General features: G+C 39.7%; 2 protein-coding genes and 1 long non-coding RNA gene across 3 annotated transcripts; 1 reads left to right on the top strand and 2 right to left on the bottom strand.

Annotated features, from left to right (window-relative positions):
• Positions 1-95: 95 nt before the first annotated feature.
• On the top strand, positions 96-15,487 carry LOC149016684 (thioredoxin-like 2, chloroplastic). Its single transcript, XM_089154749.1, has 4 exons — positions 96-353; positions 10,868-11,050; positions 14,434-14,598; positions 15,284-15,487. Exons 1-4 carry the CDS (start codon positions 162-164, stop codon positions 15,431-15,433), a joined length of 690 nt encoding a protein of 229 aa, XP_089010875.1. The 5' UTR covers positions 96-161; the 3' UTR covers positions 15,434-15,487.
• A 397-nt stretch (positions 15,488-15,884) lies between these two features.
• On the bottom strand, positions 15,885-20,091 carry LOC149016683 (uncharacterized). Its single transcript, XM_089156800.1, has 12 exons — positions 20,071-20,091; positions 19,656-19,760; positions 19,430-19,513; positions 19,217-19,332; positions 18,814-18,915; positions 17,645-17,755; positions 17,506-17,562; positions 17,274-17,340; positions 17,092-17,145; positions 16,387-16,461; positions 16,247-16,282; positions 15,885-16,015 (listed from the first exon to the last, which is right to left on the bottom strand). Exons 1-12 carry the CDS (start codon positions 20,089-20,091, stop codon positions 15,908-15,910), a joined length of 936 nt encoding a protein of 311 aa, XP_089012926.1. The 3' UTR covers positions 15,885-15,907.
• A 23-nt stretch (positions 20,092-20,114) lies between these two features.
• LOC149016682 (uncharacterized) lies at positions 20,115-21,213 on the bottom strand. The gene is made up of 4 exons (XR_016173352.1): positions 21,052-21,213; positions 20,491-20,580; positions 20,275-20,392; positions 20,115-20,198 (listed from the first exon to the last, which is right to left on the bottom strand). It is a non-coding gene; the product is annotated as an uncharacterized LOC149016682 (long non-coding RNA).
• Between the last annotated feature and the right edge of the window lie 2,225 nt (positions 21,214-23,438).

The raw sequence follows: 23,438 nt of genomic DNA, 5'->3' as shown, positions 1-23,438 counted from the left end.
GGTGAAAGTGAAAGCTACTTGCAATCTTCCACTTCATCGAGGGTGGGTCAGAGAATGGAGATGAGATATGGGTTTGTCGGGTAATGCAAGTCAGGATTTTAGGTTGCCGATAAGATTTGTTTTTGTTTTGAAAAGGAAAAGGAAAAATTCATTTTTCATCCATGGCTGAATTTCTTCGTCTACCTTGTCATCTACTGCAGAATTCTTCTCCCCTGCTACCTTCTGTTGGTTTTTTCAAGCTGGGTCATCCATCCCAGAGATACTCAGATGCCTGGTTTTGTTCCGCTGCAAATTCTTCAGCTGCTCCCGTCTCATTCTTCGTCAGGCAGACTAAGAGAATGCTTTCTTTTAAGGTAGGTCCTCGGTTGTCTGCTCTCTTTTTTTTGCTCTTTTTTTTTTGGTTGAATCTTGATTCTTGAGTTTTACCCACGAAAAGGAGGAAGAAAGGAAAAAAAAAAAAAAATGAATCCTGATTCTCGAGCACCCAATTGAATTACTTGTTTTTGTGGTTTCTACCGTCTCTTGGAAGTTTGTGAGAGAATCTCTTGTATCCATTTATTTATGATCACATGCAGCTTCAGGTTTTCTTTCCTGGGTAATTCCATTTGGATATTAAGCACCCTTTTTAGTACTGTTAAATTATGTTCCTAGCCCATTTTCTGTCATGGAATTCTGGTTTTTATCCCTGCATTTGTTAGCTTACATGGGTAACTTTTCAACATAGTTAATGGGTTATTATTTGTTGCCCTGCTTTTTGAGGGGTTAGCTAGTTTCTGCTGCCGTCAAGTAAAACCATTCTATCCTGGTAATTGCATTACAACTTTTTACGCACACATGAAAATAAAAACTTGCAATATAATTAGAAATGCGAAGATCTTTAGCTTAATTGAAGAGCTTGATCTTGATTTTGTAACCAAGCAGAACCAATTGAGACGAGGTTAAATAGAGCTGCCTTTGAGGCAATTGATTCACCCTACTATCAAGTTGTTTCGCATCACCACCTCTAACATAAAACAACCTCCCCTAGAAGATGAAGCAGTTCTTCTACTACCTCCAACAAGCCAAAAAACTACAGCCGCAACACCTCTAAACTTGGTCAAACTAAAAGAAGCTTGAAAAAAGAAATGAAACCATCAAATCCTTTTTCTTAGATTGTTGGTAATTATATTACAACTTCTTATACGAAGATCCTTAGCTGAATTGAAGATCTTGATCTAGATGTTCTAACCAAGCACACACCAAGATGAGGTGGAATCAAACCTTGAGTGCTGCCTTTAAGGTAAATGATGCACCCTATTGCCAAGGTTGTTCTGTATCACCACCACCTCCAAATGATGTGAATTGGACCTAGGACCACCCCAAAGAAGGCCCAGGGAGGTTAGTATCCCGCAGCCCTACCACTAGCCCAGGAATCTTTGGGGCAACATAAGGTCATTTTGGGTGTCCCTCGTCTAACCCCACTTGATTTAAGAGAACCAGAATTTTATTAGGATTCTAGTCCTTATCTTATTTTTCTGTTCGAGTCCTTTGGCAAGATTTGAAAGAATCTTAGATTAAGTCAAGAGCCCTACTTAGTGAGGGACTCCTTTTAGTTGTTGTCTTAAGTTTTACCGGGAGACTACTCCTACCTTTGTGTTGAGGTTTGAATCATCCTAGGATTAGTTAAGTTAGAGCCCTTAGTAGAATGGAAGTCATGAATCAAGTAGATATCCTAGTTTGATTTGCTTTATAATTTTGAGTCCTATTATGAATCCTTCATGTAAGGCTATAAATATAGCCCATTGCTTGTAAAGAAGACAGCTTATGACATATTAAACAAACATTGAGTTGAATTCAATTGAGTGGAGTTGCAGGGTTTCCAAGGAGGAAGCCTACAGCTGCTTGGTTTGCTGGTTTTGCTCCAATGATTCAACTTCCCTCTCCTCTACAAGTGTACAAGGCACCCACCCCTTCCTCTACCCTCTTTCTCTTCTTCCACCCTATTGCAGCCCTCTTCCCTCCCCTCCCCCCGGCCACCTACGGCAACACCTCTTCTTCCTTCATTACCTAACCCTAATTCTTCTAGTCCCCCATCCTCAACCCTATCTCCCATCTTAGCCCTAGAATAACCCCCCCTTCAGTCTTCCCTAGTCTTACCCCTATCAAACCTTCCCCTTTATCCTCTTTTCCCCTCTTGTGGCAGCCTTACTTTCTTCCCAAACTTCTAAACCCTAGGTTTCTCGTACCCCCATCCAAACCTCAAACCCTAGATCTCACAAACCACTCATCTAAATCTAACCTCATCTAGGATTCATCAGCTTCTCCCCTCCTAGAGCTTTCGATGCCCACCGTGGCCCTAACCACCCACATAAACCCTAGAAAAACCAAATCACTTCTTCTTCCCCTAAATCCTTATTCCCATATCCCCCCCCCCTTTTTTTTTCTTTTCTTTAATTATTCTGGAATTTTCGTACTTTGGTAGAGACCCAAAATTTAAGGTCAAATCTATGGCAATCTAACCATTAAATCTGTCACAAACTATAGGAACCTCATCCGCCCAACCCCAACGCCTCTTAATTTTCGCCCTATCAGACCAAGCAAACCCTAGTCTAAAGACTTTAAACCCTAACTCCTTTGCTGCCCTAAATTCCCAAAACCCCTTACCCTAGGACTTCTGGAATTCAAGCTTGAACCCAAATAGCAAGGTTCAAGTTTGTGTTTCAATAAACCCTGCCGACTCTATTGTCCCTTGCCCACAAGCCATAACAACCCTATTCAGCCCTAAATTCACAATTTCAAACCCTAAATTTACTACTGATTCAACTTGATCAATCCTTTGACTAGAACTCAGTTTGGGAGTTACATCACCAAGATAAAACAACCTCCACTAGAAGATGAAGCAATTCTCCTAGTACCTCCAACGAGCCAATAACTACAGCCACAACACCTCTAAACTTGCTCAAACAAAAAGGATTGAACAAAGAAATGAAACAATCATACCTCATCATCTACTTTACATTGGTCAAGGATTCTGTACACAAGAAAAATAGACAATAGATTCTGTGATGGCTCTTGACATGTCTCCTCTCCTTGCAACCCCCTTTCCCGGTATCCCCGGCTCTCCTCCTCCTTCCTCCTCCACCACCTCGGCCAACCCCATCCGCTCCAATAAGCCTTTATCTCCTTCACCTCCCTTAGCCTAGAACTCACTTCTTCCTCGTCCAAATACCCACTCCCTCTCTTCAAAGTGCACCCTTACGTATATACCTCCCTTATCAACTGATTCTATCCCTCTGATTCATTGCCCTTCGTCTGCTACCAAACCTGGTATTCAGCTCTGGGAGCTGGCTGTGATTGGTTAATTCCTTGGCCCCCTTGCCCTCCTTTTAGTATTGTTAAAGCATGCCTGTCCAAGCTATGGCATTCTCGAGGATTGATGGAAACCTTTGCTATTGACTCTGGTATTTTCTTGTTCAAGTTCTCCTTTGCTGCTTGAAAAGAAAAAGCCCTGAAGGTTCTCCTTGGTTTGTTGGCTAGTCCCCTATTTTCACCAGATCTTGGGAACCCTAAAGCCTCTTCGTAGGGTTGACTTCAACTCCCTTCCCCTGTGGATTAATCTCCCCGGTTTCCCCTTAAAATTCTGGAATCAAGATTGTCTTAGTCTCATCGGTTCAGCTCTAGGACGACCTCTTCGAATTGATTTGAAGACCCTCAATTTGCAATGCCTCTCCTATGCTAGAATTTGCGTTGATGTCCTTGCTGATAAGCCTCTTCCACCTTGCATCTCCATTAAAGACAATCTTGGTCTCCATTATGATCAAATTATCGTTTATGACTGGATCCCAAATAGATGCGCAACTTGTTCTTCGTTTGGCCATGATGACTTAAATTGTTCTTCATCCTCTAGCTTCCTTGCACTTGCGCACGAAAGTTCATTGCAGCAGCCACCTCCTTTGGAAAATTTGCCTCTAATGCTTTTTCTAATTGGAATCTCTCTCAGGCCCCATCCTATTGCTCGACTAGACCCACCTTCTCCTGCTCAAGCGATGCTGCCTCCTGAAGACCAGCTACTGACGGATTCTATTCGCAACTCTGCGCCAAGACTCTTGATCGACATATTAGACAAATGCTCTATGAATGTGATCGATTCTTCTCCAGCCATTCCTCCAGTTGGTAAGACTTACCAGAGAAACAGAAGGGAAAAGAAAAAAAGATCAAATCTCTGAAAATCTGGAAAAGTTGCTTCTAAACCCTTTTGTTGTGCCGATGATCTCTGCATCTCTTGATTCTTTGCTGCTGACAATGATGTCCTCTCTCACGCCTGTACCTGTGACGTCACTCGACAACGCCTTTGCAGTTTCGATAAAGAAGACACAAAATTCCTCTGTTGCGCCAAAGTTGTCTACTTTTCCAGATCTCAGTTAATGACAATGAAGACCTCTCTCCTTTCAAAAGTTGCACTTCCACCTGACCTTGCTTCGCTTGCCACTGCTAGTTCCCTAGCGCCCCTTGGTCGTCACACCTTGCTGAACCTCAAATCACTGCCACTCAAGCCACTCAGGTACGCTTCCCTTCTTTTGCTTGCACTGAAAATGTCTCGACCACTGCCCCTTTGAAAACTTCCTCTTCAATTAACCACCTCTCCCCAACCTGACAATTCCCTGTCTCCTTCAACTTTACCTAACACACAACCTTTAAACCCCAACCTCTTAATCCCTATTGGATTGCTTGTTGGGCCCAACCTCACAGCCTCTCCCTGATGAACCATCTCACCCTCCCTTTTTGGCCCAAGTAACCAAACCCACTTAACATACAGCCCAAGCTCACCTCCCTTATCTTATGACCCAAGCCCATCGCCCAACTTTAAACCCATTGACCACCGCTACCCAACCCTCCCACAACTTCTGGAATACACTTTCACCCACCCCCTTTAAGCCCAATCCTAGTGACCAAAACCTAAGCCTCATTACCCCTTGTGAACCTAACACTTCTTGCTCTTGACCCAATATATTTGAATCCCCCTCCCCCCTGAGTTCCCCCTTGTGTGAGTTTCCGGCCCCCCCTCTAGTGTTAACCTTTTGGCTAACGTTGACACTCACTTTGTTGGCTCCCCTCCATTAGCTTTATTATTGCCCCATACTCCCAAGTAAATTTAAATGACTGACCTTCTCATTTGGAATGTCAGGGGTCTCAATTCCCTTGCTAAACAAGCTGAAGTTAAAATTGCTATTCGAGAATCGAAAGCTTTTTTTTGCACCCTCTTTGAAACCCATGTCCATCTTGACAATGCCCGACGGATTGCCTCTTCCATGGCTCCCTCTTGGTCCTTTCTCTCAAATTCCAATATTACCCCCAACGGGCTTACTAGGATCTTATGGGATCTGACCAAATTTCAGTCTTCTCTCCTCTCCATTACCTCTCAACTCATGCATCTTCGTATCACCCCCAATCTCTCCCCTCGAATCCTCCTTTCTTCCTCACTATCATTTCTAGTCTCAACCGCTCCCCCGATTGACACCCCCTTTGGGATGATCTTCTTATGATATACCCCTCTACGGTGGGTCACCCTTGGGGTATTGGTGGAGATTTCAATATTGTCCGCTTCTCGCACGAGATGGTGAGTGGTTGCTTGCCAGACCCAGTAGCGATCGATGCATTCAACTCTTGTTTTGATGATATGAGTCTCTCCGATCTCCGGTGGCTTGGTCACCATCTTACTTGGCACAATTGAAGGTTTGGAGACGCTCGCATCGCTTCTAAACTCGATCGCTTTCTTGTCAATGAGCCTTTGCTTTCCTAATTCCCCTCTTCCTTTACCACCTTCTCCCCCCTCCCTCTCCAATCATTCTCCTTGTCACCTCCACATCCTCAATCCTCTCTTCTTTTGGTCCTAACCCTTCAAAGTTTTCGACATGTGGACCTTTAACCCTTCCTCCCCACTGTCCAATCTACCTGGGGTCAGCTTGTCTACTGTCATTCCCTCCCCCTAGTTGCTTTTGCTCGTAAGCTCCGAAATACCAAGATTGCTCTCCGATCATGGAACTCATCCTCCTTTGGCAATATCTCTTCCTGGATCTCTTCTTGTCGTTTTGATCTTACTAGGGTAACCCTTCCCTTGCGGACGACGAGAAATCTCTCTTTGGACTTGTCCTTATTTATTTCCTAGGAGGAAAACTTTCTTCGTTAGAAAGCTAGAATCAAATGGCTTGAGCTTAGGGATGCTAACTCTGCTTACTTTCATCGTTTCCTAAAAGCTCGTCTTAACTTTAATTTCATTCCCTGTCTCCTTTCTAGGAATGGCTGTTGGGTTCATGATCCCCTGAGTATCAAGGCGGAAATCATCTCTTTCTTCTCTCATCTTCTCCCCCCTCCCTCCTCACCACCTCCTTGCCCCCTCTCTTCTCAACAAATTTCTTAATCCCTCCTTAAATTCTCTCGAGCTCCATCCTTACCTCCGAAGAAATCATTTCTGCCATCCGCTCCCATAAATCCAACCATGCTCCTGGCCTTGATGGTTTTAGCATGGGCTTCTTTATGGCTACTTGGGATTTCATCGAGGAAGAGCTTGTCTGAGCAATCCATAGCTTTTTCTTCAATCCCTCTCGACTTTCCTCCATCAACCAAACCTTCATTTGCCTTATCCTCAAAAAACCTGGAGCCACTTCTCTCTCTGATTTGAGCCCCATTTCCATTTGTAACCTCGTCCACAAATTCATCTTTAAGGTCCTTGCTAACCTAATGATGCATGTCATCCCCTCCCTTGTGTGTCCCTATCAATCTGCTTTCATCTCTGGTTGTAGTATCTCGGACAACATTCTCCTTTGTTCGGAGATTGTTAGAGGGTTTGATAGAGTTGCCCACTCCCCGGCGGGCCCTTCTTAAGGTTGACCTTCATAAAGCTTTTGATTCCATTCACTGGGATTTTATTAGTGATGTCCTCTCTACCATGGGATCCCCCCCTTTGTTCACTGGGTTGAAATCTACATCTTTACCCCCTCATTTCTCTATCATCACTAACGGGTCCCCTGCCGGCTACTTCCCTTCTTGAGTTGGTATCCTCCAGGGTTGCCCCCTCTCCCCCTACGTCTTCTCCTTGGCTTTGGAGGTCCTCTCTCACCTCCTTCAAACCAAAACTGACCAACATCTTATCTCCCCTATTCCAAAATGTAAGTCCCTGAAGCTCACCCATCTAGCCTTCGTGGATGACCTCATGATCTTCTCTAAAGCCGATCAATGTTCGATCTCTTTCATTCTTGAAGCCCTCTCCAACTTCGAGTCCCTTTCTGGACTCCGGGTCAACTTGGATAAATCTTCCCGCTTCCTCTCTGGGAGTCTCTGATTCGTCCGCTCCTCCCTTCTTCTTCTTATTGGTTTCAAGCCTGGCTCCTTCCCTGTCACCTATCTCGGTCTCCCCCTCATCTCTAGCCAGCTCACTCGCCATCATTGCTCCTCGATGCTTGACCACATTCGGAAGAAGCTCCAACTCTGGAAGGGTAAGCTCCTTTCCTTTGCTGGTCGTGTGGAGCTCATTCGCTCTGTCCTCCAATCCTCCTACCTTTATTAGTGTGGAATCTTTTCCATCCTAAAATCTACCATTCGAGCTATGGAATCTATCTGCAGCGCCTTCTTATGGAAAGGTCAAGAATCCACCTGTTTCCTCCACCCCGTCAGTTGGGCTAATGTCTGTCACCCCAAATCCGAAGGAGGCTTGGGCAACCGTAGAATCTCCGATATCAATCTTGCCTGTCTCTTGAAATTTATCTGGAAAATTTCCTCTAACCATCATTATATCTGGGTAACCTGGGTTTACTCTCACATTATTAAATCTGACTCCATCTGGATGTACCCTTATCCCTCCCAACCCTTCTTGGATTTGGAGAAAACTTCTCCTTCTCCCTAGAGCACTCTCTACTATCTTTATCCAAATTTCTTCTAGTTCCTCCACCTCTTTTTGGCTTGACCCATGGCATCCGTCGAGTATCCTGTTCACCCATTTTGGCCCCTGCATTGCCTATGAAACTTGCATCCCCAAATCCACCCCCTCTCCTCCATCTCTAATGGTTCTTGGATCCCCCCCCCCCCCACCCGAGTCTCACACAAGTTTGGAACTCCCTTACCCCCTTACATCCTCACCTAGTGATGTAACCATTTGGCTCCTCTCCCCCTCAAAGTCTTTTAGCACCTCTTCTACCTGGAATCTCCTTAAAAACCCCTCTGCCTTTATCCCCTGGGCCCCTTGCTTTGGTTCAAAGGCCACTTCGCCTGCTACTTCCTCACCCTATGGAGAGCCCTTAACCTAGCCCTTCCCACCCAAGCTTTTCTCATTAGCTGCTATATCCCAGTTAACCATAACTGCACCCCCTATTGGAATTGCCCTGAGAAGACCTTGATCACTTATTTTTCTTATGCCCCTTCTCCCGCTCTCTTTGGAAGAAAGCCCTTGCTTCCATTTGGCCTAGGTCGAGGCGTTCATATGGCTTTGCTTGAGATTGGGAATGGTGCTTGAGAGTATTTTCTTGTTCATCCCTGTGCGACCAAGTTGGTAAGATAGTGTTCGCGGCCTCTATCCATCACCTGTGGTGAGAGTGCAATCTTAGGAGATGGTCCTCCAAATCTCAATCTCTTGACAAGATTTGGCACGCCATTTGTTTTGATGTCTCTTCTAGATTCCTTTCTATTCCCCATCCCCCGGTGGTTGACTCCCCTAGGAATAGGCTGATTGTTAGTTCCTGGAGTCTCACCTCTTCCATTAGGCCTTCCCCTTGATGGGCTTGTCCCCCCCTGGCTCTCTCCTTTGTATTTTCTCGGTCCTTGTCTTTAATTTAATTATTTAGTCATCCAAAAAAAAAAAAAAGAAATGAAACCATCATATCCTTTTTCTTAGGCTGTTATTGTATTACTACTTTTTAAAAACGCATGAAATAAAAATTGTAATACAATTGAAATGTAACGATCCTTAGCTGAATTGAAGATCTTAATCTTGATGTTCTAACCAAGCAGACCACTAATTGAGATGATGTTGAGCCACATCTTGAGTGCTGCCTTTAAGGTAATTGATGCACTTTGCTATTATGGGTTGTTTCACACCACACCTCCAAAATAAAACAACCTCCACTAAAAGATGAAACAGTTATCCTAGTACCTCCAAAGAGCCAAAGCTACAACCATGACACTTCCAAACTTGCACAAACTAAAAGAAGCTTGAAGACAGAAATGAAACTTTGTTTGCAAGGAAGTGAGTAAAATGAATATGCAATGTTTGTACCTTTGCAAGGATGGGGTTGGATCTAAATAGACCCAACACCAAGCCATTCACCCCTTGAATTTCTTAAGGAGATGTCCAAATAAAGGCCAACTTAATTAGTGAATTAACAAAGTGTTCTACCAATTGATTTGTCTCTACAAATAATTGAAATTTCATTTCTTGATCCGTATCTTCAATCTTTGGAGCTTATAAAGTTCTTTTGTTAAACCCTGATCAATGAACCTACAAAGCCCTCAAATTGTATCTAACTAAACCTAGGTACTGTAGACATTACCTCATTTCCATCCAAATCATCTTAAGTCTCCCATTTCTCAAAAAATCCCATTATTGGCTCTTGCTTCCTTGAACCCTGCAAGGCGATTTAGCTGCGATGGAATGTATATTCTGTTTACTCTATTGAATCACATAAAATTTTATCCGACTCCGGATATGTAATTTATGAATGCGTATGAACGGAAGAATAAAGAAAAGAGAACTTTCTACTCAAATTCGAAGTTGCGGGAAATAAATGGATAAAACATTCCTGGAAACAAAATTATGTCACTTAAAATTCTGTTATGGAGTCAACATTAAAACAAAAATGATCAATTTTTATTTTGGGATATTACAATCCAATTGGGTACTAGAACAACAAATCGATTTGGGAGTTGGTTCTGTATTCTATAAATGAAATGAAAATAGAATAACCAAGAAGAGTATAGGGTTGACTTCTTCTTGGCATTTGCTTTACTTTTTTGCTGATTCCATTTTTCTAATATTTGCAGGACTGAACAAAAAAGAGATATGTTTTAACCATTTGTTAAAAGAATTCGTAGAATACAATTGAAATGTGTACAAGGGGTTGTATTATGGTGATGAGTTGGGAATTAAACCCAGTGAATTAATGGGGAATTAACCCTATAGCATGAGTCGAAATTAAATCCATTCAATTGCATTGACCCACATTTCCACTCATGGTAATGTCCGTGAATGGTCATGAAGCACTGCCCATGATCAAGGCCATGAGTGGTGTTAGAGCCCTAATTGCTGTTACCTTAACTCACGCATCCCATACATTAGCATAGCAATCAAAATCAAAGAAAATGTAAAAAATTAATTTTGAAACTAAAAGGAAAATTAGATTAATCTAACGTAGATTCATTTCTTTTGACCAAGTTCCTCCAATTTTACTTTGAATTATTTTATAACCATGCATGATCACAAAGGTTTTTGAGAATTTGCGTACTCTTTTCTTTACTGGTACTTTTTAGTTGTTAGTCATATATGTGAAGTTTCTATGGTTTCTCAAATTGGGAAAGTTAACAGAAATCTTTCTGCTTTTCTTCTCTTAGTTACAGCCATAATCTATGGGACTTACTTTATGTGCTCAATTGTATTCTTTTCCTTCTGCACGTCTTCTACTCTTGACATTCTTCTATTTAAGAAGATAATGTCTTTCATGGTTACACTTGGCATGCTCATCGGTACCAGATAAAAATTCAGCCAAAACTTTCTTGACAGTTTTCTGAAAGTTGCATTTGCTGGTTCATTTAAAATTTGCTCATGGGCATGTACCCAAAAAAATTTGCTCATGGGATATTTTCATCTTGCTTCTGATTGTCTGGGTTGGATATTTCACTGCAGGCTCATGCAACTATTACTGAAACTGATCAGCCTAAATGGTGGGAAAAGAATGTAGGCCCAAACATGATCGACATTCATTCAACTGAAGAATTTTTGAGAGCTCTAAGTGAAGCTGGAGATAAATTGGTTATTGTTGACTTTTATGGCACATGGTGTGGCTCGTGCCGGGCTTTGTTTCCCAAGGTTGCACACCTCATGTTTCCCCTTTTCGGTAGATAAGTTTACATCAGTTCTTTTCTCTAGAATTTTTTTGCTCCCATATTCCTGCCAAACTTGAAAATAGTTGCCTTTTATTCCCACTGAAATTTTAAATCTAACAAGTGTTTATATGGAACATCACATAGAATTAAGATTTTGGGTGAAATTGGGGTTTTTGTAGAATATAGAGTTTTAGAAATTGGATGAGGCTGTAATGAGGATCAAGTTTTTAGGCTAGGTAAAGGCTGTGTATGGTTAAAAAAAAAAGAATAAATTAAAAAAAAAATGAATATATACATAGTAAGGGAGTTTGATAGTTGAAGTTTTTGGCGAAGCCAATATTTCAAGAAGAGGGTGGATTTTACGGTTCCATGTGATAGGGACATAGGGTGGATTTTAGAGTCCCATGTGATGGGAGGTGGAATTGGGACCAAAGGCTAGGACTAGGGACGAGATGCTGTGGCTGGAGTTTGAAGAAGATCATATGGCTGGACTGGGCTGGCAGAATTCTCCTCAAAAAAGGTCCTTGCTTATGTTCATCTAGGAAGTTGTCAAAAGTATTGCCGAATTCTTAAATTGTACTTACTGTAGTTGCAGTCCTTAATGGTCACAGCTTGCTTGAACTTGAACTTGAACTTGATGTAGAATCCTTTGATTTAAATTTGATATTTAGACCAAAATTACTGTTGAATGAACCAACTGAACATCTAGGCCAGGGTTCATTCAACTAGGTTTAAATACACTTTTGAAAATAAAAAGGGGGGGGGGGGGGGGGGGGTGGAATTAAGTATAGGAGCTATACTACTCTACTGCTGGGCAGCAACTTCAGGGCCCTATTAAGTCGTCTTCTTGCTGAGGCCCACATCACTTGTCTTGTTAAGATTTTCTAGAGTGAGATGGAAAGATACATGATCTCATTGTCTTTTACAAGTTAAATCCAGTAGTGTCCCTAGATTGTTGTTTGTCTTCAATAAATTCTAAGACATTTATATGTACCTTCCACTGTTGGTGAAAAACCTGCTGTGTCGAAGTTCTAAACATGACAGGGTGGAAACGATATATGTTTCTAATGTATAGACTGGCTCTTGATAATTTTTTGGGTGGGGGATAAAAAGTTCATTATCAAAAGGTGAAAGGACATTACAAGGGGTCCTGAAAGGGGAAGGAAAGAAACAAGAAGAAATAATTAAATGCAGACATAAGCCCATGTCTCAGGATGAGGAAGAGCGCTGCAGAAGGAAGAAAGACAGACCCCAGGCACAACAATATGTGTGTTCATTGGGGACTCGATACAACTAGAGTATACCACAGATAAACTTGCTCTAGGTACTATAGGAGACAGAATCCCAAATTTGCTGAAAGGATCTAGAGTTGGGAGGACCATTTATGTGTACCCTTCTAATGTGGTTGACGTGACACCATATGCTAACTTGCTTATAACAAACACCACATGGAGATTATCTGGAGGACCACCATGACCCATTCCCTTGTGAATGAAAGATCCTTTGATTGCAAGGCAATTATTTTGCCAAAAGCCCACTAGAAATGGAAGTGGGAAAAGGACATAGCAGAAAAGTGGTGACTTGCATCATCCCAAGCATTCTAACAGAGGCCACTAGCAGTGGCTAAATCCAACGTTAGATGAAAAATTTTTGCATTTCCAGAGGGCCCACTAAACAATGAAACTGTGATGGGGAATATGTCTTTCGAAGCACATTCATATCACTTGAAGGAGATAAGTACTCTTTGAGATCTGAGCAAATCTCAAGTTGATTTGGAGCTGAAGAGGCCTGAAGAAGATGTGGACTGAACAAAATTATCTCCCTCTACCATGTGGTCTTCTAGGAATGAAAGATAAAAGAACTAGCATATGATGAGGGAGAAGAGGATGGCTTTCTCTCTTCTCTTCTTTCCTTGTCCCCCCCCCCCCCCCCCTCTTTTGAGGGGAGGGGCATTGGGGGTGCAATCATTATGGTTATGGATATCTGACACCATAGATTGCTTCTAAAGACCCAATCTGTAAATGGCTTTAGCACCCAGCCTGTGGATAATTTCCATAGGCCAACAATCAAGCCAGAGGAAGGTGAACAGCCCATCATCAACATGACCTGAAATGGCCTCAAGAGAAAAAGGCCTAAGCACCAGACCCCTGTGTTGATTATGTTACAGCATTTCCAAACAGAACCTGTCCACCTGTCATCTCAAGTTACTAATTTTTTTAGTTGAGATTTTGATTTTAAGGAAGCTGATGTTGGCAGTGGTATCTATTACAAATAGAGATGGAAGCTGTTTTAAAACCTTTGCTTTATGTTCTACCAAAAAGCCTTGTGACTGCTTTTTCAGAATCTGGAGATATTACAAATTGAACAGAATCCCTTCATGGATGGAGTGTTTGTTCCCATGTATTAATTGGGGTGTAGTGAATTAGTGATTTCATATGTTGTAATTTGTGTGTAATGCTCAAGTGAGGATGCTAGAGATGTATTCGGCTTTCTTCCTTTATTTAGGGTGAACTGGATACATCCCAAGGAGCTTGTGAATTATTAGCTTATTTGGCATCATCGAGTCTAGTGGGAATCTGTGGAAGAGTACTGTCTCTTGCAGTGTGTTGGATAATTTGTAAGGAATGATTATGCTTGATATGTGTCCCTTTATGCCTAGAGTCTCTGAAGATGTTGGGTCCATAGTTGTTGAGACATTGGTATGCATCCAGGCCCCCTCCAACGCCTTGAATTGCCTGGATACTATGACAACTATCATTGGGGTCTCAATTACCATTGCATTCAATGAATTTTGCAATGTCAATCACCTCGCATTGGAATTTTTTGTTGCTGTACTGTACATCTTGCAAATTTTAATACTTGCAGGGTGCTTTCACCTCACTCTTTCATTTATTTGATTGATATTGTTGTGTAAACCCCCTGCTTTCAGTAACTCTGCTTTCTGTTGGTTAGATTAAAATGGGCAGTTTTGGTGGATCATATTTTTCTTACTGTTGAAGGGCGGGCCTGGCGCAATGGTGGAGTCTCTCCATTGTGCGCTGGAGGTCGCGGGTTCGAATCAGCCTCTCTGCAAAGCAGGGGTAAGGCTGCCTAGAAAGTCCCTTCCCCAGACCCCACAGTGTGGGAGCTTCGGCACTGGGTACGCCCTTTTTTATATTTTTCTTACTGTTGTTCTCTAATGCTTCTCTTTTCCATGTGTTTTTTTGTTGTGAGTTTGAATGACTGATTGTTTTGCATCTCTTCCCGACAAATTATCGCGATAGAATAGATTGCTGATGTTCTAATTGCTTCCTAGGGACTTCCGATATTATTTCATTGTTACAAGGTGACTGCTTGTGCTGACGTTAGCTTTTAATTTGATGTCAGCTCTGCAAGACTGCTGAAGAAAACCCCGACATTTTATTTCTAAAAGTAAATTTTAATGAGAACAAGCCTCTGTGTAAAAGCTTGAATGTAAAGGTGCTTCCTTATTTTCACTTCTATCGGGGAGCGGATGGGCTGTTGGAATCATTTTCGTGCTCACTTGTAAAGGTAGGCATCATACTGCAATATTTTGATAGGTCCATGCCTATGAATTTTGCCTGAGCATATTTTTTAACATCTTCAGCTGCCTTTTGCCATCTCCAGCCTCTGTGTTTCATGCATTCAAATTAGACATTGTCTTAAAAATTTTACATAAGTATCTTCTGATGAATAAGCAAGAAAAGAACCTCTGCTGGTTGAACTGGAAGTGCTCAGATGCCTTGTAGAGGACTCCACTACTATAAGTTTGTTCTCTTTTGCTTTTCCTAGTTCTTGACTTGAAAATAGAACAAATTTAAGTGTGTTCAACTGTATGGAATCAATTCTTCTCTATTTCACTCCAAATTTTTCTGGACTCCAAACAGTTTCTTCATTCTTCTATTCATAAAAATGTTCCCACCACAATGATTTTTTTTTAAATAAAATAAAAACCAAGAGTAGATAGACATTATTTGTGTATGCTTTTGATGAACCAGGACATTATTTGTGTATGCTTTTGATGACTTTTGTGCATGGAGAGATTTACGAACTATTCGCATTATTAGCAATCCCTAATATGAAACTGAATGCCTTCTCTTTTGTTTTATTCACATCCAGAATACCTGGACATGGGCAAACATAGACATGCTGACTTGCACAACAAATTTATAAACCTGATATTATTCACTGATCAAGTTGTTACAACAATCTGCAGTTTCAAAAAATAAAGGATGCCATTGAAAGACATAATACGGCCCGATGTAGCATTGGTCCACCCAGAGGCATTGGAGATATAAATTTTCCTGAAACCAACACTCTAGCTGTAGTGGCAAAGGACAAGACAGTAGAAACTAACTCAAGATGATCCTTGTTTCTATCAACCAATCAGTGATCTTGTTGTGTGCACCTGTTGCCCAAATGTTGATTGATCCACAAGCAGTTTGTCGAGGAGGGCTCGCTGCTTATAAATTGTATATGCTTATCCTTGAGTTCTTGACAAGTGCAGGTTCTTGTTTATTCTGTGTAATTCTTTCTAGCTTGCAGGATTTACCATGCTAAAAATCTTTGAAAGGAGGATTCTATGTTCTAAATAGTCATTCAATACATTTCTTATATGCTTGGTGTTGCTCACTTCATTTCGTTTCTCTTTTTCTCTTTTAGCTAACAAAGACTAAGTTGTATACTACAAGAATGGCAAGGAACATGAAAAATAAGATATTTTGTTTTATTAGAATAAAGAGGGAAGAAAGTTATGCCCAAATGACGAACTGGACCCAGAAAAAAAAAAAAAAAAAACTCTAGCTCATTTCCTTGCTTTGTGAAGTCTTCTTCCTTGCAATTACATCCGATCATTCACTGCATCTATGCTCACATTGAGGTACTCCTGTTCAGCTTTCTTCATTCGCCTCTCAAATTCATTCCATTCAGCAAAGCACCTCTTCCGAACCTGGAAATATTAACTTGTTTCAGATATGGCAACCTCACATTTCATTTGAAATTAATGTTAATTGAGAGTCCTGCATATACTCAAGATAAAAGAAGTGGAACTTGGTGGTATTAGACGAGTGTATTCTTCTGCACCAGCAATGTCAATTTGATAGATCATTGCCATGACTTTCATCATGCAGTGAAGGAGAAGGAAAATCTCAGATTTTACATGCAGGTACAGATTACTCACCCCTTTCCATGGGGCCTTTCCATCAACAGCTTCACCCTGTAAGTATTTCAAGTTTTGTGTCAGGTAAATGTTTGGTGAATAGATGCCTAAATGGGTAGAGATGTCTTTGCTTTTTATATTGAAGTAGGGTGTATTCTTACCTGGTTTCCAAGAGAAGGTACACCTTTATGTTCTATCCATTGAGCATCAACCACACCTATCTTTTCATGGGATGGCTGCACAGAAACCCAAGGCAAAAGTCATTTTTCAGAAATTCTTTAACTGAACTGAAGATGGAAAATACTAAAGCTGATGCTGTTTCTAGTAATATTCAGGGACTCGCTGCTGTACAGTGGGCTCAACCCTGTATCAGCAAGGTTCTTATGCTTGTCAGGCAGCAATATCCCGTCAGAGAAAAGCATGTTTCCCAAATGTGATGCTTGGTTTCCCCCTACCCAAGCCTCTTACCAGCCTCTACTTTCTCAGTATCACAATGGTAATTTTCTATCTTCTTTCATGGTTGTTTCTCAATGCAGTTTATCAAGTCCATATTGATTAAGAGTTGGTTCAACTATAATTGTAGGCTAATTGAAAGAAATGGTGCAGTTTCTAATGGGCGCCAGCATAAATCAATTGGTACCAACTCCTAAACATGAATCTTTGGAAATCTCTGGTTTTGAATTTATGCTGGGTTAATAAGGCAATTAAAAGGACAAATGGGATTCATGTGGTTGATCAAGGCTTCAGTGAGTTGAGTTGAACTGTGCAAATGTTATCTAACTTCAAACTGACATATGTGAAGTTGAACAGCTTCCAGAGTAAATAATGCTCCCAGGATTTCAATGTATCTGAAATAAAAGATTTACCTTCGCACATTTTTGCAGGGCGAAATCCAAACCCCAACCATGTACCAGATCATTCTGCAGTATACCAAATATGTTTAAAAGGTAATAAAACTTAAAATGAAGAATCTGCTTCAGTATCATCTCTGCTGCAGAAAGGAAATACAAACAATCATGTATAACAATGGTCTAAACTAGCAAAATACCTGAATCATGTGCCAGAAACAACGCCATGACTCTCTTGAAAAAACTGGAGCCATTATCTCGACAAACCTTCAACAGTTTTGACCATCAGTGATTCCCCAAGAATGTAAGTCAATTTGGAAAATAAAAAGTTAAGAGAGAGAGTTACTAAATTCGTCTGAGAATGTCATTGAAGCACCCAATGCAACTAACTAGCTCTGTGTTAGCAAGCTATCATTCAAAATATAAACTCACCCTGCACAGGGTGGAGAATGCTGATCACGGCACCAACTGCCTTCCTCTTCGACCTCCCTGCAATGACCGTACAATTAATTAAATATTTGATCTAAAGGCCATATTAGAGATGCTTCAGAATAGGAATGCAATCTTCTACTTGTGAACTTCTACATCATCCCTCCTCCTTGTCATTGCCCATTGCAAGATTTCAGCCTCTACTCCTGGTTGTGATATCTCTAGACCATGCTTCCTTGCAAGTTTAATGTACCTGTTTGAGAAGCACAAGAGTTCCCAGAGTTAACTATATTAGAGAGAAATCAATGACTTAGAGGTAGTAACGAAACAATGAGGCAAAATATTGGCTTTACACATGACAGAAGATTTAAATACTTCGGAGGGCAGTAGAAATAGTGGTGTAAATGGACAATCGGAATCCACTTCCGAATTCGCATTAATATCCGTTAAGGATATCTGAATTCATGAATGTGAGATTTGAAATCTCTGGATTCATGAATATGAGATTTATACCCGTTTGGATGTGAAAATCTCAAGATTTATGAAATCTAGAGATTCATCTTTTTACACTAAAAACGTAAATTTGTAGATTTATGGGTATGAGGTGAAATCCAGAGATTTCATCCCTACTATAAAAAAGCTAAACATTTGTGCATTCACAAAAATCACTGATGAATCGACAGATTTCATTTTACATATTCGATTAATCAAATAATTAATTTTATAAATTATGACTCCATAGATTTGAAATCTCTAGATATTTGAAATCTCCAGTCTCATGTAATCAAACAGGCCAAATAGAATGGTGTTTTTTTTATGTTTATAAATTTTTCACTTGAGATGTCTGAGTATTTTCTATATTTTCTATTAAAATAAATACAAAGTTGCTAAGTTCTTAAATTCCAAACCTAACCTCACAAAAAAATAGTTGAAATGTCAACAGGTAGTTGAAATTTGAAAACTTGCATTCAATTTGTATTTACAGCCTAGTGAAATAATTATTTAAAAAAACAATAAATAATTAAATAAATTTTAAAAATAACAAAAAAAATCCGAATTTGGCTGAATCTGTTAGACAATTGATACGATATTATCTAAATCCGTGAGAATATAATAGGATACGGATATCATATTGCCACAATCCGATCCCAATTCAATCTGTTTACTCCCCTAAGGACATCATATCTTGATATACTGTTTCTCATTTCTTTTTTTTTTTTTTTTTTTTTTTTTTTGGGGGGGGGGGGGGAGTGGGGGGAATTAGTATTTCCAAGTTTTAACAAATGAAAGTTACTTCTTAAAGATACTTACTCTTCTGCATCAAAGTTTTCTACTCCAAGATCTTCATCCCAGAGAAATATGTACTCATATGGAGCTATGATATCTGGGTGGAGGAATCGCTTGGCATACCACCTGAAAGTAAGATTACACTTAACTGAGAAATACAGACTACTCAACTATCTAAAGTATTGTCAAAATAAGCAGAATTGTGCCTAACAAACTAAGAGACAGATAATAAGGACTTGTTTGAACCATTGAACCTGGAAATTTTATCTAATGGTAGTCTACAAGGGGAAATAAAAGCAATGGGATATGCGTGAAATTGTAGTTCTAAGTCTATAATATAAGGGAGAGAAGTAAGATTTTAAGGATTTTGTTCTGAAACAAAAACAAAGTTAAAAGGACAACCAAAATTAAATGGAGAGTGTCCTACCACTTTGTTTGTCTCCTTGCACTGACATGAATTGCTCGATGAGACCACTCAAATTGGTCCCAATCACTTGTCCTCCCATCATAGTGAAATAGAAGAAAGGAAAAGTTTTCTGAAAACTAAAACAACAGCAATGGGATGAAGAGTTACCACCATCGGAAGTATATCAAACAACAAAAACCAAACCAAACTCCAGTACCCAGGAAGGATTACAACCTTTGAGATTATATCATCAACCATAGCATTTTGAAGATATCCAACAGTTAAAACCAGCAGGTACTTTGGTTTTGCTACCAAATTCTTTACAAGTGAAGCAAAAAGGGAGGAAAAGGTCAGAAATTTTATAGCACATGAACAGGTTCTATGTGAAAAATCAGACACCACATAGAAACCAAAGGCATTAGCTAACATGATGAGCCAAATTTTATTGAAGAAATCATACCTCTCTCAGATTTCCTCTCAAGCCATGAAGATACAGATCAGACATAGATTCAATAATGCCAGGAGGCAAGGTCTCTGCTCCCCGTGGATTTTTTGACTCATTTATCTGAACATGGATTTCAAGTTTACAAGCTTAGATATCAAACAGAGCCAGTCATTATCACTCATAAATCAAAACTGAGACATGACATTTCATTCATTGTTTATATTTTTGAGCAACATCATATTAGAAAGGTTTCAAGATTACATATGAAAAGAGTTTTCGGATGAAAGATATTCTAAAAATCACCAACTATCCAGAGAACTTGAAAGTCATACCAGCCATCAGACTCAGTTTCTTACAGTTTCACATAGACAGGGAAACCAAAACACATACCTTTATGCTTTGTATTGGTTTAGAACCCAAGTTAGCATACTTGGTACCTGTACGACCCCATGTATCCCTTTTTGAGTTCCCAAAAATCTGTTCACAGAAGAACTGTGGATCAACCTTCTCTGAATATTGTTCATCCCATGCATTCAGCCGATGCCTAGGAAACCCCACCTGAGAATAGGGAGGGAAGCTTGTTTTCAATCCAACACTATCTGATTTCACATTTCTGTCACATAGGGAAAACTACCTTGAATGTCATGACTCTAAGAAATGAAGAACCAATAAAAAATCCCATTAAAACACCACATATTGGTAAAAGGGTCAGTCTAGATGCTGCCGGTCTCCTACGCGAATCAATCCTCCCTCTGAAGTAAGAAAGACAAGAGAAAAGAGTTAACATGGCAGAAGAAAGTTGATTATAAATTAAACCGAACAAGATGGATGGAATCAAACAGTAAGTAACCTGCGCATGTTGACTACTATTTACAGTGCAAAACCAAAGGATTCATATCTCCATGTTTCAAGCCAATTGCTGTCTGTCTCTCAAGGGTTACTGCCAATGTTTGCATACAATAATAGATTAATAAGAAAATTGCCTTCCACACTCATAGCAAGAAGTTACAACAATTGAATTCACACTCAATTCAACCTAGACCTCATGGTTTTACCAAAACAGTGTTCAATGGAACTTGTTCAGATTTCAGAACAAAGATTTAAAGAGTTCTTTATTAGGTTACTTGACCTTTTGATCAGGTTCCTTCTACGCACTAACAGAGCAGGAATTGTCTTTTCAAGAATATATAGAAAAATATGAAAGATTTTTACCATTAAGACGATTGTTCTACTTACGGATTTTCGGTGAATTTGGTTCTCTTTAGAACACGTATATGATTTCTATCAAGAGTTCCTAATGAATTTCTAATCAGAAGATTCGCCTATTGCAGAGTAACAAAATCAGACCATCCCAACCAACCTAAATTCCTATCTTTCACACATGAATATAACATTATCGATTGGATTGTACCTGAGACGAGAAGATGAGTTCTCTGGAGCCGAAAAGCTAAACCTGTTGGATCAGAAACAGAGGATTCAAGGTACACAAGAGCAGATTCCATGGAAGCATTTAAGTAAGAAGATTATTTGCATTCATTTCTTTAGGAAGTTTCCATTATAATTCTCGATTACTCGTCCCGCCACTTTGCTGACTCACTTGACTCTGGGATTCTCTGTGTATGTAACGGTTTTCGAAATCCATATCAGACCATCGACCCAGGTCTGATTAGAGTTCCGGATCACGAGTCCGGATCACATCCCTTGAGGGGAGCACATTTATGGCCAAAGAAATAAGGGTGGGGTCACTGGGCAAATGTTAAAAATTAATTAAAAAATAAAAACCTAGTGGGCCTCACCCCTATTCCTGTGGTGACAACCCGTTAGGGAGCACATTCGTCAGGGCAGGTAATCTGAACTCATCTTATTGGGTCTCAATTAGAATTTTACGTTAAAATTCTTCAATAAAGCCCCGAGGGGTGGCTCAGTTGGCAAAAGATCAACGCTTTCACATAGGAGGTCAGAGTTTGAATCCATTCGGGCTCTGAATTCTTGAATGGGAGATTTGTACCCGTTTGGTTGTGAAAATCTCTAGATTCATGAAATCTAGAGATTCATCTTTTTACACTAAAAATGTGAATCTGTAGATTTATGGGTTTGAGGTGAAATCCAGAGATTTCATCCCAATTATAAAAAGGTTAAACATTTGCACATTCATAAAAATCACAAATGAATTCACAGATTTCATTCCACATATTCGGTTAACCAAACAATTAATTTTATAAATTATGATTCCATAGATTTGAAATCTTTAGATATTTGAAATCTCTCCTATTCATGTAACCAAACAGGCCCTAAAGCTCACTTGAGGACGTAGTCGTGGTGCACGCAAGCTGGCCCGGATGAACCTCTGATAAAAAAAAAGAAGGAGATATTATTGTTGCCCCTTCGTACTATATCTTGAATATTGTTCCAATCATGTTCTTTGTGAAACTATTATTGTCTCCTTCACTTTAACGGTATTAGGAGGCTGTTAAATTTGTTTTATGTTAGATTTACTAAGACCCCTTATACTATAATTTAATTACAATCTTATTTCCTGTACTTTTTTACATTGCTAACTCCCAGAGAGTTTGCTTAAAATAACTAATGCCCTCTAATTGATGCTGTGACATCTTTGTGTTTTTCAAAACCCCCTAAAATATGTTATGACTATTGATCCTACATCATCTCGTTGGGATTTGACTCTTAGAAATAAAAAGTGACTAGAATATAAAGGCATAATCGATATTCTATATGATTATTAATTCTAACAAAAGACAAAATTGACATTGCACATGGCTCCTTAACAGTTTTTAAGCATCATTAGAAGTGAGGGTAGCAATTATGATTTCATAAAAGACATGTTTTTGATTAGTAATTAAGTTATACTATAAAGGGACATCATTATTTATCCCTAAATAATAACAAACCTCAAGGTTATTTTTGAGTTATTGAAAAATAAGAAAAGTTCATACCATCAATTAACTAATAGAGCTTAACAGTAGCGGGGTGTTGATCGTGTCGCTAACCAATCAAAAATAAAATCCTATCATGTCTAGCAACTAGGGTGAATTTTGGGAACGAATTACAAGTCACTAAGATTGAATTCAACAAAACTAAATTTAAACTAAATCTATTAATTAATGTAAAAACTTAAACAATGAATATGTGAAGATCTTTGGGATTTTGAATCCCCAATGCTTTTCCCTAACCGATATAACTCTACACTTCAAAGTAAATTAGGGATGATATTCCTAGGTATGCCCTATCTTCACAAGACTATTGTCCTTCGCAGAAGCTTGGCATGCTTAGTTTTCTAAGCTATAGAACATCTTTGGCCAAACTCAAACACAATCAACTAGAAGAGATAGAACAATCAAATTAATGAAATAAGCATGGTTCATCTACATCCCAAAGAAAAGGAACTAGCTACTCATTATTACAAAGTTCATAAGAAAAATAAAGATGAAAAATAAGGAGAGAGAGAGAGAGATGTGGTCTTCTTCTTCAGCAATGGGAGATGAGAGCCGCATTCGCCGTCTTCTTTTCTGTGGTTGGCTTCTCTTTTATGTCTCCCACACACAATGAATCTTCTCTCTTTACCCGTCGATTTGACCTTTATTCTTTCGGATTTTGGAAAAACTCAAAACTGAAAAGTTGTAGATATTTTCAACCATAGCATCTTGAATCACCGAAATCCAAGCTCAAACGAGAGAGATATGTCCAAAATACTGAAGGTAGGTCTGTTTACCCGATTTTCACATTTATTACCAATTTTGTTCCTTAGACCTCCACCTATTTCCAATTTGGCTAAGATCT

This window comes from Hakea prostrata, chromosome 5 (assembly GCF_041222555.1).
Source record: "Hakea prostrata isolate BN-2017 chromosome 5, UWA_Hpros_2, whole genome shotgun sequence".
Lineage (NCBI taxonomy): Eukaryota > Viridiplantae > Streptophyta > Magnoliopsida > Proteales > Proteaceae > Hakea > Hakea prostrata.
Note: the sequence above shows the minus strand (reverse complement) of the source record. Positions and strands in the feature narration are given on the sequence as shown.